The sequence below is a fragment of the Sorex araneus genome, chromosome 2 (genome assembly GCF_027595985.1).
Source record: "Sorex araneus isolate mSorAra2 chromosome 2, mSorAra2.pri, whole genome shotgun sequence".
NCBI lineage: Eukaryota > Metazoa > Chordata > Mammalia > Eulipotyphla > Soricidae > Sorex > Sorex araneus.
The window spans coordinates 285,012,268-285,028,702 of record NC_073303.1 but is presented as its reverse complement, the minus strand read 5'-3'; the positions used below and the strand labels follow the sequence as shown (position 1 = coordinate 285,028,702).

Genomic DNA, 16,435 nt, shown 5'->3' with positions numbered 1-16,435 from the left:
TTAGGGAATGGAGAGAGTATATCTGGCAGATCAGGTGCCTTGTGTGTGGTCAACCAGGGTTCGATCTCTAGCAGCCTATTATTACCCCAAGTCTGCCAGGAGTGTATCCTGAGTGCAGAGCCAAGAGTAAACTCTGAGCACAGTGAGACATGGACTGAAACTCATAAAAAACTGCATTTAAACATTTGTATTTTTAAATGTCCATATTTTTAATATAAAAATTAAAGTTTTCTACTATGCAGGTAGGGCGTTTGCCTTACATGCAACCGACCCAAGTTTGATTCCTCTGTCCCTCTCGGAGAGCCCAGCAAGCTACCAAGAGCATCTCACCTGCACAGCAGAGCCTGGCAAGCTATGCGTGGTGTATTCGATATGCCTAAAACAGTAACAACAAGTCTCACAATGGAGATGTTACTGGTGTCCGCTCGAGCAAATCGATGAGCAACGGGATGACAGTGACAGTGACAGTATTATGCTCAGTTTGCCTCACTTATTTTACTGTCAGTGTTCTACTGGGTCCAGGTTGTTTTGCTTTCTTTTGTTTATAAGCCATAGCTGGCGATGCTCAGAGGTTATTCCAGGCACTGTGACCAGGGGTTGCTCCTGGCAGTTGTGAGGAGTACCCATGCGGTGCTAGGGACTGAGCCTGGGGCCACCCTGTGATCCAGAAGGTGCTCCAGCCCATTCTGGCCCTCACCCCCCAGCTCTTTAATGATCTATGCCAACCAGAAGCCACAAACAACTGCTTCCATACAATAGACTCTATTTTTGAAGCCATCAAAACTGCCTTCACCCTCAGACACCTATGCCCACTGTATTTCCTTGACTCACATTAGATATATAGCTTAGCGCAGCACCTCCTGTAAGAATAGAGAGGCTTGCCTGAGAGGGGTGTAAGGCAGAGACAAGAGGCAAGGCCACCTCTCCAAAACTAAAATGATTTGAACAAGCCAGTGATAAGAGGACCCCTAGAGTTGGGCACGTAGAATTTTCATGTACTTTATTGCTTTCAGGACCTCAGCCTCTAAATTCAGGACATAACTTGCTGCTACTAGAATAGATCTGAAGAGTATCATGATGATCTCTCCCATATGCGGCTTATAAAGAAGCACAGTAGGAGAATAACAAATGCCAAAGGAGGCACCAGAAAGATAGTACAGAGGGTAGGGTTTGACTTGCACACAATCAATCCAGCGTTCAATCCCCAGCACCTCATGTGGTCCCCTGAGACCATCAGGAATAAATACTGAGTGCAAAGTCAGGAGTAAGCCATGAGCACCATTGGGTGTGACCTAAAATAAACAAAATAAAGCCCAAGGCATCAGAAACTGAGAATTGATCTTCAGTTGGGAGTTTACCATGAACGGGGAATGTGAGTGATGAGGGACACTGGGGCAATGATAGAGGGAATGATTGAGCGAACACTCAACACCTGTGGGGGTAATGGGGATGTTTTCTGCATGAAACTCAACCATTTACCATTTTGTAAACTATGATGACAGGAATAACTTATTTTAAAAATAAAAATGATGAAATCAAGCACCATTTTCTTGTTCCTTATTTTCTACAACACTTTCAGTCTCTCAACATGAATGGACAGTCATTGAAGATATTTTTCATATACAATTTTATTGTATAGATCTCTGTTCCTGGTTTGTTGAATTTTCTAGCCATAAAAGAGTGTGGATGTGTGATGAAAGTAGATAAAGGACAAAAAGTGATGGCCTCTCAGTATCTGTATTGCAAACCATAATGCCCCAAAGTAGAGAGAATGGAGGAAATTGTCTGCCAGGGAGGTAGGGGGAGGATGGGAAAGGGGGGTATACTGGGGAGATTGGTGATGGGGAATGTGCACTAGTGGAGGGATGGGTGTTTGAACATTGTATGATTGTAACTCACACATGAAAGCTTATAGCTGTATCTCACGGTTATTCAATAAAATAAAATAAATGAAAAATAAAATAAAATCTCAACCAGGAAAAAAAAGAGTGTTGAATTTTGTGAAATATTTTTCCTGTATTATGAACATGATCATGGTCATACATTTGTTTCCCTCTATTTATTACTGTGGATATTACATTGATTGATTTCTATATATTGAAAGATCCTTGCATTACAGGAATAAATCCCACTTGGTCACACACACACAAAAACAAAATGTAAACAAAACTAATTGTGTTCTTGAATGCTTTGCTAAACACTTGAATACCAAAATTCACTCATTATAAAAGTTAAGTTTAGCCATTAAAAAATTCAAAGAAATAATAAAGAGGGGCTGGAGCAATAGCACAGCGGGTAGGGCGTTTGCCTTGCATGCGGCTGACCCGGGTTCGATTCCCAGGATCCCATATGGTCCCCTGAGCACCGCCAGGAGTAATTCCTGAGTGCAGAGCCAGGATTAACCCCTGTGCATTGCCAGGTGCGACCCAAAAAGCAAAATAATAATAATAATAATAATAATAATAATAATAATAAAGAAAAAAATGAGAAAAAAATTTTTGCTAATCACTAGAATAAAATTTTATTATTAAAAGTGAGTTTTAGCCACTAAAACATTCAAAGAAATACTCAAGAAAAAATATTAGAAAAAGCAAAAGTGATAAATTAGAATATAGACAGTTTTCTGAATGATTAAATCTGAGTTGATTATTTGTTTGTGTAGGGGCTTTATCCAGGGGTAGTAAGGGCTATTTCCAACTGGGTTCTCTGAGAATTATTCCTTGTGGCATTTGAGAGACTATGAGTTGCTGGATATTGAATCAGGTTCATGCATGCAAAGAATTTGCTCCAATCTTCTGAGTTGTCTCTATGGCTTCAGAGTTTACTCTTCTAAACTTTTAAAAAGTAAGGAAACTTGGGGCTGGAGTGATAGCACAGTGGGTAGGGTGTTTGCCTTGCACGCTACCAACCCGGGTTCGATTTCCAGCATCCCATATGGTCCTCCAAGCACCATCAGGAGTGATTCCTGAGTGCAGAGCCAGGAGTAACCCCTGAGCATCTGCCGGGTGTGACCCAAAAAGCAAAAAAAAAAAAAAAAGTAAGGAAACTTAAAAAGCAATACACTTCTAGTACAGATAAGTAAAATATAACACAATAACAATCAATATTGCAGATATTAAAAGGGCTTGAAATCATCAGAAATAAGATAGGACACAAAATAATATGCTGAGGCTCAATAATATCAATGAAATAAAATTATCTGGAAAAACACTTGTTTTAAGGAATAACTTATGAAGAAGATAATCTAAATTAATTCTGAAAGAATAATGTTTTTAAAATTTTGGATCACATTTGGAGGTACTCGTGGCTTACTCCTAGTTTTACACTCTAGGATCACTCCTGGCAGGCTCAGCAAAGGGGTGGGGGAGGGGGTGGCGAGTTGAGGGGGGGTAAGGGAGCAAATCAATGCCAGGAGTCAAGGGATCAAAACTGAAATAGTCAGTGACTTGCAGGGCCTCTGTCTACTATAGCACTCTGTCCCCAAGAGGAATTATTTTAAAGGAAGGCTGGAAACCAGGGAATTTACTGCTGGATCATTAAAACTGTATAAGAATAGATTATTCTTATCTATTACTAAGGTTGGAAATTTTCAGATTCAATGAAAAACCTAAAAAACAAATATCATACAAAAATCTGGACCAATTCTATTTGAAATGTTGATATTAAAACTTATAAACAATATCAGTGTAACACTCACCACAAATAAATAGGGTCAACAGTAAGATTTAATTAGAAATTTATTTAGCTATTTAAAACCAAATTAAAGAAAAAAAGAAATAATCATATCAGTAGATTATAGGAAAGCATTTGATAAAGTACACCTTTCATTCTTTATTTTAGTACTGTTAAATTTGGGGCCCACATCCAGTGGTGCTCAGGGTTACTCCTGGCTCTGTATTCAGGAATTCCTTCCTTCCTTCCTTCCTTCCTTCCTTCCTCCCTTCCTTCCTTCCTTCCTTCCTTCCTTCCTTCCTTCCTTCCTTCCTTCCTTCCTTCCTTCCTTCCTTCCCTTCCCTTCCTTCCCTTCCTTCCTTCCCTTCCTTTCTTCCCTCCCTCCCTCCCTCCCTCCCTCCCTCCCTCTCTCTCTCCTTCCTTCCTTCCTTCCTTCCTTCCTTCTTCTTTCTTTCTTTCTTTCTTTCTTTCTTTCTTTCTTTCTTTCTTTCTTTCTTTCTTTCTTTCTTTCTTTCTTTCTTTCTTTCTTTCTTTCTTTCTTTCTTTCTTGTTTTTGGGTTACACATGGTGATGCTCAGGTCTTATTCCTGGCTTTGCACTCAGAAATTACTCCTGGTAGTGGCTTGGGACCATATGGAATACCAGAGATAGAACCCAGGTTGGCCCAGCAAGGCAAACACTCTACCCACTGTACTATTGCTCCAGTCCCTATAGTCAAGGAGTCGTATAACAATATTTAATAACATACAAAGCCATTAATATTTAATAAGTGATTTATAACCCCATTACTTTGGTGATGACCATGTCAAGCACATAAAAAATGATTTGGTAGAAAATGACACCTTGTCAAATACATGTACTAGCAATCACGTTAGAAAATATAACAGGAAAAATATGCAAACAACCAGACAGAGGAAAGGGACATGAAAAAAGCAATCCCATTCACAATTGTGCCCCAGAAAATCAAATATCTTGGAATCAGCTTAACTAAAGAAGTAAAGGACCTCTACAAAGAAAACTATAAAACTCTACTCCATGAAATAAAAGAGGACATGAGGAAATGGAAACATATCCCCTGCTCATGGATAGGGAGAATAAACATTGTCAAAATGGCAATACTCCCAAAAGCATTATACAGATTCAACGCGATCCCTATAGGGATACCCATGGCATTCTTCAAAGAAGCGGAGCAAGCAATCCTGAAATTTATATGGAACAATAAACGCCCACAGATAGCTAAAACAATTCTTGGGAAAAAGATGATGGGAGGCATCACCCTCCCCAACCTTTAACTCTACTACAAAGCGGTAACAATTAAAACAGCATGGTACTGGAACAAAGGCAGAGCTGCAGACCAATGGAACAGGGTGGAATATCCCCACACACAACCTCAAATGTATGATCATCTAATCTTTGATAAAGGAGCAAGAGATGCGAAATGGAGCAAGGAAAATCTCTTTAACAAATGGTGCTGGCACAACTGGACAACCACATCAAAAAAATGGGCTTAGAACTTGACCTGACACCATGCACAAAAGTCAGATCAAAATGGATTAAAGACCTCAACATCAGACCACAAACCATAAGGTACATTGAAGACAAGGTAGGCAAAACCCTCCAGGATATTGAAAATAAAGGTATCTTCAAAGATGACACGGAACTAAGCAATCTAGTAAAAACAGAGATCAACAAATGGGACTACATTAAACTAAAAAGCTTCTGCACTGCAAAAGATACAGCGACCAGAATACAAAGACTATCTACAGAATGGGAAAGGATATTTACACAATACCCATCAGATAAGGGGTTGATATCAAGGGTATATAAAGCACTGGTTGAACTCTACAAGAAGAAAACATCCAACCCCATCAAAAAATGGGGCGAAGAAATGAACAGAAACTTTACCAAGGAAGAGATACGAATGGCCAAAAGGCACATGAAAAAGTGCTCTACATCACTAATCGTCAGAGAGATGCAGATCAAAACAACCATGAGATACCACCTCACACCACAGAGACTAGCACACATCCAAAAGAACAAAAGCAACCGCTGTTGGAGAGGATGTGGGGAGAAAGGGACCCTTCTACACTGCTGGTGGGAATGCCGGCTAGTTCAGCCCTTTTGGAAAACAGTATGGACAATTCTCAAAAAACTAGAGGTTGAGCTCCCATTTGACCCAGCAATACCACTGCTGGGAATATATCCCAGAAAAGCCAAAAAGTATAGCCGAAGTGACATATGCACTTATATGTTCACCGCAGCACTGTTTACAATAGCCAGAATCTGGAAAAAACCCAAGTGCCCTAGAACAGATGACTGGTTGAAGAAACTCTGGTACATCTATACAATGGAATACTATGCAGCTGTTAGAAAAAATGAGGTCATGACATTTGCATATAAGTGGATCAACATGGAAAGTATCATGCTAAGTGAAATGAGTCAGAAAGAGAGAGACAGACATAGAAAGATTGCACTCATCTGTGGAATATAGAATAATAGACTATAAGACTAATGTCCAAGAATAGTAGAAATAAGTACCAGGAGATTGTCTCCATGGCTTGGAGGCTGGTCTCTCATTCTGGGTAACTCAGGGAAGGGACCACCAAGTAAAATGTGGTTGGAGGTCATGTGGGGGAAGGGTGATGCGGGCCGAATACAGACTAGAGACTGAACACAATGGCCACTCAACACCTTTATTGCAAACCACAACACCTAATCAGAAAGAGAGAACAAAAGGGAATTCCCTGCCATAGTGGCAGGGTGGGGTGGGGGGAGACGGGACTGGGGATGGCGGGAGGGATGTTAGGTTTACTGGTGGTGGAGAATGGGCACTGGTGAAGGGATGGGTTATCAAACTTTGTATGGGGGAAACATGAGCACAAAGATGTATGGATCTGTAACTGTACCCTCACGATGACTCTCTAATTAAAAATAAACTAATAATTAAAAAAAAGAAAATATAACAGGAAAAGGTCTTTTACAATAACAGGAAAATTATTAAATCATAGGATTAATTTTTAAAAGTGCAGAATCATAATGAAAACACTAGAACATTTACTAAGAATGGGCCAGAGAAATAGTACAGCACACAAAGCATTTGCCTTGAAAGCTGCTGACTTGGGTTTGATTCCCAGTACCCTGTTTGGTCCCCTGAGCCCCCAAGAAGTGATCGCTGAGTGCAGAGCCAGGAGCTCATCTGGGTGTGCCCCCCTCAAAATAAAACAACATAAAATAAAGCATGAGACATGACATCGCCGTTAAGGTGAAAGCTAAGTTGTATAAACAAAGTCTTCTTAATGTATCAAATTTTCAGATATTTTTTAATTCTGAAAATTTATTGTGGAACTTATCCAGAAGAAAAAGTTTTTAGAAAATAAAGTAAGAAATTTAAGAGAAACAAAGATAAATGAGGGCATACCAATCTTACTAAATTTATAAAACTAAAATTGTTAAAGTATAGTGGTAGATCAAAAAACTGGTAAATATATTATTGCTGAAACAAAACTTAGTCTAGAAAAATTAACTACATTAAAATCAATATATACGTATGGGCATATAAAAATAGAGAGTGTATCTAATAAAATTATGTAAATGAGTAAAGCAAACATATTTGCATAAATATGGTAAAGGTAGTATTACATCCAGTTTTAAAAAAATGAACAAAATTAATAAAATCTGCTTGAAAGCTAATGGCTATTTAGATAAACTAATTGATCTCAACCTTAAACTACAGTCCAAATTTAACATCAAAATTTTTTAAATCTAAAAACCAGAAAAATAATAATTTCTGTGAGATGTGGTGAGAAAATTTTACTGTGCATAAAGACAATGAAAAATGTCACAAAGGAATAAAGAGAACATACAAATAAGAAAAACAGAAGCCCAAAAGAAAATATGGATGAATGAATAAATAACTTAGGAAAGAACTGATTAGTTGAGTGAAAATATGATCACCATCTGTGATCAAAGAAAACACACCGATTACAGTAATCAATCTGGTTTTATAATGCTACTAGGAGACCAACTCGGGCATGAGTTGGTTCAAAAATATTGTACACTAGTTTTGCTTATCTGTGTGTATTTAAAACAATTATTGATGATTCACATTAGGACAGGATTCAGGTGACCATTCAGTAATGAATGGACTGATCGATCCCTAGGCTCTCCCTAATCTCAATTCTTAATTTTATTTTATTTTATTTTTGCTTTTTGGGTCATACCTGGCAACGCACAGGGGTTACTCCTGGATTTGCACTCAAGAATTACTCCTGGCAGTGCTCAGGGGACCTTTATGGGATGCTGGGAATCGAACCTGGGTCGGCCGCATGCAAGGCAAACGCCCTACCCGCTGTGCTATCTCTCCAGCCCCCTCAATTCTTAATTTTAGACTAAGGCAATTGCTTCTATCTCAGCACCTTACTTCAGACTTGTCTTTCTGGGCAAGTGGAAACATTCAAAATATTTATTTAAATCTTCATATACTTACAGTTTCTGTAGACGGGTTGTCTGAATGGCTTTCCCTTAGAAAAGACAAAGGCTAATGTAATGCAGTTTATGGTGGTGATGGGCCACAGCGTGGTACCCTCATAACTTATCGTGGAAGCAGGAGTCCAAGTTGCATTTCCAGTCCAGTTTCTTTCCAAACTCACATTTGTGGAGAAATCACTTTGGTTGATCAGATAACAATCACTACAAAAGAATCACCAGTGTTTAGGGGTCTTTTATTCCATTTTTCTCATGCTGGTTGGAAAAAGAAAACAGGTTAATTCTTCATTATGGTGGGGTTATCTGTAAATTGCCTCATACATATTTAGTTCTCATTCACAGTTCCTGCCTCACAGCTCTCCAACGTATTGGAATTTTCTAAGTGTTGAAATGAATCAAGCTAACTGTTGTAGTGTGAATGAGGAGAATTTGGGGAAGCATCTAAGGATTGGGGTTTGAGACCTAGAGAGACAATAATTTAATTAGAGGGTTGGAGTTCAAATCTCACCCAGGACCTACAGGGAGGACCTGGAGATTGAGTTTAATTGCCAAAGGACAATGAAATAAGTCAATCAAGCCTGCTTAATGAAGCCTCCACAGGGACCCCAAAGAAGAGGATTTGGGGAGCGTCCAGGCTGGTGAGCTACTAAGGTTCAACTGGAGAACGGCATACCTGGAGAGGCAAAGCGGTTCTGTGTCCTCTCTTAGTACCTAGCCCCAAGCACCTCTTCCAACAGGCTGCTTTGGAATGACAGTCTTTGTAAGAGTAATGATCTAGTGAGTAGATATATTTTTTTCTTTTTGGGCCACACCCAGCAGTGCTCAGGGATTACTCCTGGATCTGTACTCAGGAATTACTCTTGGCGGTGCTTGGGGGACCACATGGGATGCCAGGGATCAAACCCAGGTCAGCTGCATACAAGGTAAATGCCCTACCCACTGTACTATTGCCCCGTGAGTAGATAATTTTTCTCTGTCACTGTAAGTTGCTCCAGCAAATTTATTGCACCTAAGAAGGAGCTTCTAGAAATCTGTTTTGTAACTAGTCACTCAGAAGCACAGGGGACAGCCTGGACATGTGACAGGCATATGAAGTCTCAGGAAGGAGTGGTGGGAATCTTTAGTTCTGAAACCAGTTGCTCGGAAACACAAGGAAAACCCAGGGCTTGGCACTGGCACCTGAAGTAGTCGAGGGAGATTGAGCCTCTGACCTGTGGACTCTAGTGCTACATATTAGTATCACAGTATGGAGGGTGGGGTTGCTTGGGGCTATACCTGGCAATGCTCAGGGTCTATGCCTTGCTTTGTGCTCAAGGGTTGCTTCCTCAGTGCTTAGGGGACCATGTGGTACATGGGATCAAACTGAGGTTGTCCACGTGCAAGGCAAGTGCCTTGCCTGCCACACTATCTCTCTGGCCCTATATGTTGTCATAACTGCATTGAATTCTCAGATTCCCTGTTGGTGTCCAAGAATTATTTGTTGGTGTGCAGAAGTCTCTACATTTATATGCTTATATTGATTTCAGGACATAGTTTTTTTTTTTTTTTTTTACGTAAATTCCCAGCTTTCAAGTTGTTTCATCCAAGAACTACTGGTAACAACAAATTTCATCATAGTTTGCTCATTTTTTACAATGACAAAATGAAACAAAACAAAATTTCAGAAGCAGTCCAGATTGCTCTTCATCCAGATGTCCATGAAAGCTTTCTAACTTATGTCCTGAGATTGAATCTCCTCACTCTAATCCACTCTTTTCAGGATCTTCCAAGGATCTGAATATTACTCTCTCCTGCCTATGAATGTCAATAGATTTGTCATACTCTGGTGTCAATCTTTATGGCCTTATCTTTCTCTAGTCTTCCATGAGCTCCTACTCCAATCCATAGAAAAGTTACTTGGTCCGTAGCTATCACAATCTGCACATCTTTGGATAAGTCCTTCTAATGAGGACTTTTTTTTGAAACATCACTGTATTTGAAATTTTATTTTCCTCAGTGATGCATTTAGCTCATTTCTTTGCAACTATTCATTTACATGTTTTAATTTCCCATCGCTGGGATAATCACTTTTGAATATTAAATTGTTTTTTTGGTTTTATTTATTTATGCTAGTTTTATTTTACCAAATTCACAACAAATCTTTAGAACCTAGCCAGGTGGGGCACATAATGTTAGCTCAAAAGAATATTCATGGTATGAATTTCCAAGTTTTGATTAATCTTTTTGCAATAATCATTATTTTCAATAATCAAATCCATAAATGTAGTCCATTGGTTTTGTTGTTCAGTTTGAAACTTTTAACTATGTTATAACTGCTTGTAGATAAGATTTATTTTTCAGCTATGAATTGAAATGCAACACTTAAGTCTTATTATTCCTGGGTCCCTACGGTTCAGAAATGTTCTTTGCCTTAACAGATGTTCAGTTAATGCTTGCTGGATAAATTGATAAAGAAACAATTAGTAGTCACAAAGCAATCTTGTACAAAGGGGATAGATGGCATGAATTATAACTTCATGCTGAATTTGTATTTAATCTAATAGTGTATTACATTGCAGATAAGAAAGTTTATACCTAGTATGGCAGAGCTAGCCAGTGACAACAGCAAGATCCATTGTAGTTTTGGGCTACACTAGTTGTCTCCTAGATGCAATCTTTACTTCTTAGATCATGCACACTTCAATTTTTTTTTTGAAGTTTGGGTGGGTGGGAGGAGCTGGAGAGGGGGTGGGGAAGTGGGGTTTAGTGTTGAGAATAAAAGAAAACTGAAAAGCTAAACTTTACCTGTATTTGTAGACCTCACAATACCAGGGCTGCTGCTTTACACAAAGAAATGCACTGATCTGCACAACGAAGGTGAAACAAGTATTCAAAATGACTGAGAGCAGCAGAGGTGGAGAGAGGAGTTGTCCTGCAGGTCGGTATGGTGCCAGCTTTGGGTAGGCATCTGTATAACTCACTGAAAGACAAATGCGTTTCACCTGTTATCATCCCATGATGGAAACTGCAGAATCGAGATGTATCTTATGTTGACTCTCTACATTTGGTTTAAGATTCAACAAACATAAATGGACATTTTACAAGGCAAGCACATAGCACACTTCCACATTCCAAGATACCAGCTTTCGTTTCTTCTGTGCTCTGATTTTCCCAAGACGCCCTTCCACATGGAGAAGCAGAAACATCTTTCACTAACAAAGGGGAAGTGGAGAGGTGGGGTGAGAAAAGTAAGGAGGCATTTTACAAGACTACTCTTTACATGCCAGGAAGTTTGAAAAAAGCATCTTCTAGAATTCATCCCGTTAGCAGTCTCTGAACATTTAAGTACTCTGGGGTAGTCACTGGAACGTTTTCTTAGCATGAAAAAAGAGGACTTTAGGTGAACATTAGACCCCACTAATAAAATAAACCAAAAGAAATCTTGGTTCCAGACAAGAGAATTAAAACACTATATGCTTTAATGCAAATTTTGTTTTTAATTTAAAGATGTTGGCAATGAGCAACGATTAAACAAATCAACAATACAAGGCAACACCCCAAAATGACCGCATCATTCATAGAGACATTATGTTCTAAAAAATTGATAACTTCTTCATCAGAGCAGAGAAGTGCGATGAGGCCTGGAATTAGAAATATTATATTTCAAGGCTTGAACCATAGCCATGTTTTAGTAATTGTTTTCTCCACTGTCAACATCTTCCTTTATTCTAGCTTATTGCTGGTCTGTGATGTAAGGAAAAAAGCAGAATGTGTATGTTTAACATTGTGCTTAGGCGTCTAGATACAGAGCATTGAGGAGCAAGGGTAGAGCTAGGGAAAATTAAAACGAGAGTGTGTCTCAATTTGCTCAAGGTGTGCTCTGTATTAATCACATAAAATCTCTACTTCTTCATTTTTTTTGCATGTATAAAATGAATATGTTGGAATATTTAAATGGTCTCTAAAGGTTTTTCATACTCATTTATTCTAAAACTTTATTACTATCTAAGGCCTTGTAATCAAATAACCAAAACTTTATGCAACTTGATGCTCCACTTCCTTCTCCCCAAGACCAAAATGAAATCACTAGGATGAAGCAAAGAAACCCTGGGGAGGGCTTATTTTTCAGATGATGTGACAACTCCTTTTTTGAGAACAACTACGCTGTAACATTATTACGTCTAAGTAGCACTGGGCTCTGCTTAGATCAACACAGAGCCTTAAAATACCTTGGTAATTATAAGGATCCCAGATAGAACTGGCCAGTGGAGACTGTGCTGGCGAGGAGACTTCATTCACCCCATCACCTGCTTCCTCTCATTATCATACTAAAAGCCTTGCCAGAGATCACCTTGTCTTCCACCCTTTGCTAGACAGGCAGTGTGTGATATTATCTGTTCACTTGTATATTCCCCAGCTGTGTGTGCTTCTTGCTCTTCCCCTCATACATATGCATGATTTTCTCAGGAAGTTTTATAGGTATGGTAGACTATTACATCATCTTAACACTACTTGACACAATGGCAAACACTCCCTTTGCCCTCTCTGAAGCTTACTTTACAGTCTGGGCTGGCCAGACTCCCTTCCCAACTTAAAAGTTGTTTTCTTGCCAATAAAGCTCCTCTTTTCCAATCGAGCTACTTCTGTGATTTTTTTGCAAAGGACATTTCATCTGTTCTCAAAGAGCTTGAAGTTCAGCGCAAGACACAGATGGGCTGTGTGATAAAAAATTTATGCGAGGGCTGGGTGAAGCTCCAAAGCACATGTGTAGCATATGTGATGCCTAATTTCATTCTATGGTACCCCTAGCACTGCTGGTTTTCACTCCAGTGGTGATGTCAAACATTCCCAGACTTAAGTATCACCTCGCTTGAGCAGAACACCAAATAGGACCCTACCAGGCCTTCACCATCACACAAAGAGTGGTCATAGGCCCTTAACATCTCTGGGGATGGCCCTGAATTAGAAAAAAAATAATAATTGGTTTCACCTTTTTGACTCCTGGAAGTTTTCTGTAAACCACTGGGATAAAGAATGTAGTTGGCCTTGGGAACTCCTTGGAATTTCCTTAGTTGATTAGACTGTTTTTGTTATGCATAAAAAGTCATAAACTATAGTTTATGCTAGTAGAAAAAACTATGGGTGAGCCTGAAGATCATTTGTGCTGATGAGATGACTCATCATGGGCTGCCCATGCCAAGTTATAGACTCTATGAGTAAAGGGTTGGAACTTTGAGTCAAATGATGTTAACCCAGCATTCAGAGATAGGATGGAGGCTAGAGCTTGAGTTCACAACTATGGTCAATGAGCCAATCAACTATGCCTTCACAGTGAGTTCTTATGTGATGTAAGTTCAGCAGAGTGTCCCTGTTTGGCAAACCTCTGCATTAGTGTCATACATTGATGTGCAAAGAGTAGGAGGCATACTACTTCCCTAGGAAGGGGAGAATAGAAGTCCCACATTTAGGACCTTCCCAGGCCTTATTCTATGAAGGTTTTTTGGACTGATTCTAATTTATTTACTTTCGTTATACTGTAAAAGGATTTTGCCATATTTTGCTATGCTATAAAGTTGTAACTATATACATAATAATTTCCTGAGTTCCTTGAGTTGTTGCAAATATTGAACCGAAGGGAACAGCTTAAACCCCCCAAGTTTTTGAATAGCCCTCTTGAAGTGTAGGTGCCATGGAGTCCCCTGAACTTGCAGCTGATATTTGAAGTGAGGGGAGTGTTTTGGGGTTATGCCCTTCACCTGTGAAGTAGGACTTCTTTCAGCAGTTGGCAACAGATGTCATTGTGTGGGCACACAAAGGAAAGGGCATACAACGTGGAATGTGGTCTACTCTGATGACAATTAGACAATGTAGAGTGTGGTAAACTTGGAAGACAGAAACTTCAGTCACTGGCATTTCTTTTGGCCCCAGTCAAGATAGAATGTGACCACAGAGTTCATAAAAGGGGGTGGGTAGCAGAGAAAGGAAAATTGTGTGTCTGTGTATCTGGCTTCTTGATTTTTGGTCTTCTGTTTCTCATGTGTTTATTATATATTCCTGCAATTTTTCTCTCTTTTTATTTTTTTTTCCTAAAATAGGAGTATTGCTATTTATTCAGCCATTGATTATGCTGATTGAATTTCTGGTGGTTTTTTTTTCCCACAGGGATTGTGGAAAGTTGGATTATTGTTCTCATTGCCATAATCTATACTTTATGACTGTTGAATTTGGGCTCTAACTAGGTGAGTTTCTCTGGTCAAAGAGATGCTAAAGAGGGTAGAGGCCTGTTATCCCATTGGATTTGCTCTGCAGCTCAGTTCTCAGATCTGTCATAGAGTAGGCTGGGTCTGTTCATTCATCCTAATACAAGAATGAAAGAAGGGCAGACCCGAATCACTCATGATCTTGACCAAGACTCAGTGACATGCATTCTAAAGTAGAGTGCCTCAGATGAGCTCACCTAGATCAGCTGAATGATGGTCCACTTAAGTAGTCACAAGTGGGCGTTATTAGGCACTAAATGTTGGAAAATTATTATGGAATATCTGATTTTACAGAATCTTCACATAAAATATTTCAATTTTAAGAAAACATAGATTTATAATATTTTATAACAAGAAAAGACACACCTTATAATAAATAAAAATTATTATCTTTTTAAGGTACCTAATGAATTTCAGAGGCTAAGTGCTTTGTGAGTAGTATCTTTGTTTCTATTTAAAAGCAAATAAAATAGGTATTTTTAAACTCATATTGTTGTGAACAACAATTGAGGTTCAGAGACATAGAGTCCCTTGAAAAAGACCCACAGTTAGTGAATGATATTGCAATGACAGCAACTCAAATCTGTTTGATTGTAAAGCCCCATGTTCTCTGCACTGTAGGGTATTGGAATGGTATGAATCTCGTGAATTAAAAAGAATGAAACAAGATGATCTGAAATATGAGCTTGGACAAAAATGCTGTTTATCAGCAGCAAGAAGAACCTTTCTGAATTGTCCAGATTTTCTAAAAATGATGATGATATATGCTATCAGATTGTGTGCAGAGGAATGAAAATTTGTGAAGTATTATATTTTACCAGAATTCATCATTCCCTCCTCTGAGTTTCCATAGCACATTACTCAAATTCATGCTCAAGTCCAAGGTGTCTTGCATTAAATCTAGTTGTTTACATATGCATTCGGTGGGCTGTGAGTTCCCTGAAGGAGGAAATCCTGTCTCATCTCACTCTCTGTCCCTTACTGAACAGAGAAGGGGGCCTGAGGTATGAGCAGATTTATCAGTTTCACAAAGTTTCCTCAAAACAGAGTTCTTAATTGTTTCAGTATCCTTTGGATGTAATATAGCTTTGCTTCTTCTAAATAGTTGACTGAATTTACATTAAGGATGTGTTAAGTCATGTAAGTCAAATGTCATGACACTCATAAACCTACTTCAAATACTTGCAAAATTCTAAGTATTGATCATGAGAGTTTGTTGAGAATTTTTTCTTTATCATCAGATGCTTTAGGGTGAATAAAGACCCAGAAGAATTAGGAGTTACTGAAGCACTACAAGAAATTAGGAAAAAAATACAAAAGGTGTCTAATGGATGCATACTTTCCTTCAACCTCATCCAGATGCCTTCTTCTACAGGGCTTACGTAGAAAGAAATTACCAGACTCCACCTTCTTCATAGAAATTCGTGTGGGACAAAGGGTGGGCATCATTTTAAAGTTAGATAAAGAAATGTTCCCTCCAAAACATTTGCGAATAAGACACTGAGAAGCTGAGCTAACCAGCTAAAGTAAGACAAGCAAAAATATTAAGGAAACTTTAGTAGTTGAGTCACCCTTTAAGGCTACTTTCAAGGTGGATGAGTAAAAGATAGATGGAAACAATGAGAACAGAAAAAAAAAGAAAAAGTCATCAGAACATCTCAGATTCCCGATTTTAGATCTAATTTGAGCATGTCTTGTTGGGGAAAATAGATGTAGCTAGAAGAAATTTCTTTCTGGTTGACTTTTCTACCTATGTGAGGTAAATTAGATTGAAAGACATACATTTTCCCGTTTGACTTACCTCGTTTCACCTCATCTTCTTGATTTTCCCTTTTAACATGTTATATTGTGTTTTAGCTTGCTGATTTTGCATAATCTCTTAACATTTTATGGGAACAAACCAGAGTGCATATAAATGAACAAGTGAATGTATAAATTAAATATGTGATGGCATTGTCTAATCCCAGGCTAACTCAGGAGAATCTTGAGTTTGGAACCTGGAAGTGCAAACATTTGGATAAGATTGTTTGATTTTCAGT

General features: G+C 38.7%; 1 protein-coding gene across 1 annotated transcript in view; it reads right to left on the bottom strand.

Annotated features, from left to right (window-relative positions):
• ATP13A5 (ATPase 13A5) overlaps positions 1–16,435 on the bottom strand; it is a 130,716-nt gene that overhangs the window by 8,289 nt on the left and 105,992 nt on the right. The window contains exons 26-27 of the mRNA XM_004602997.2: positions 10,942–11,116; positions 8,159–8,361 (exon numbers count right to left, since the gene is read on the bottom strand). Of these exons, the coding sequence (XP_004603054.2) occupies positions 8,159–8,361; positions 10,942–11,116 (378 nt within the window). The remainder of the gene's footprint in view (positions 1–8,158; positions 8,362–10,941; positions 11,117–16,435) is intronic.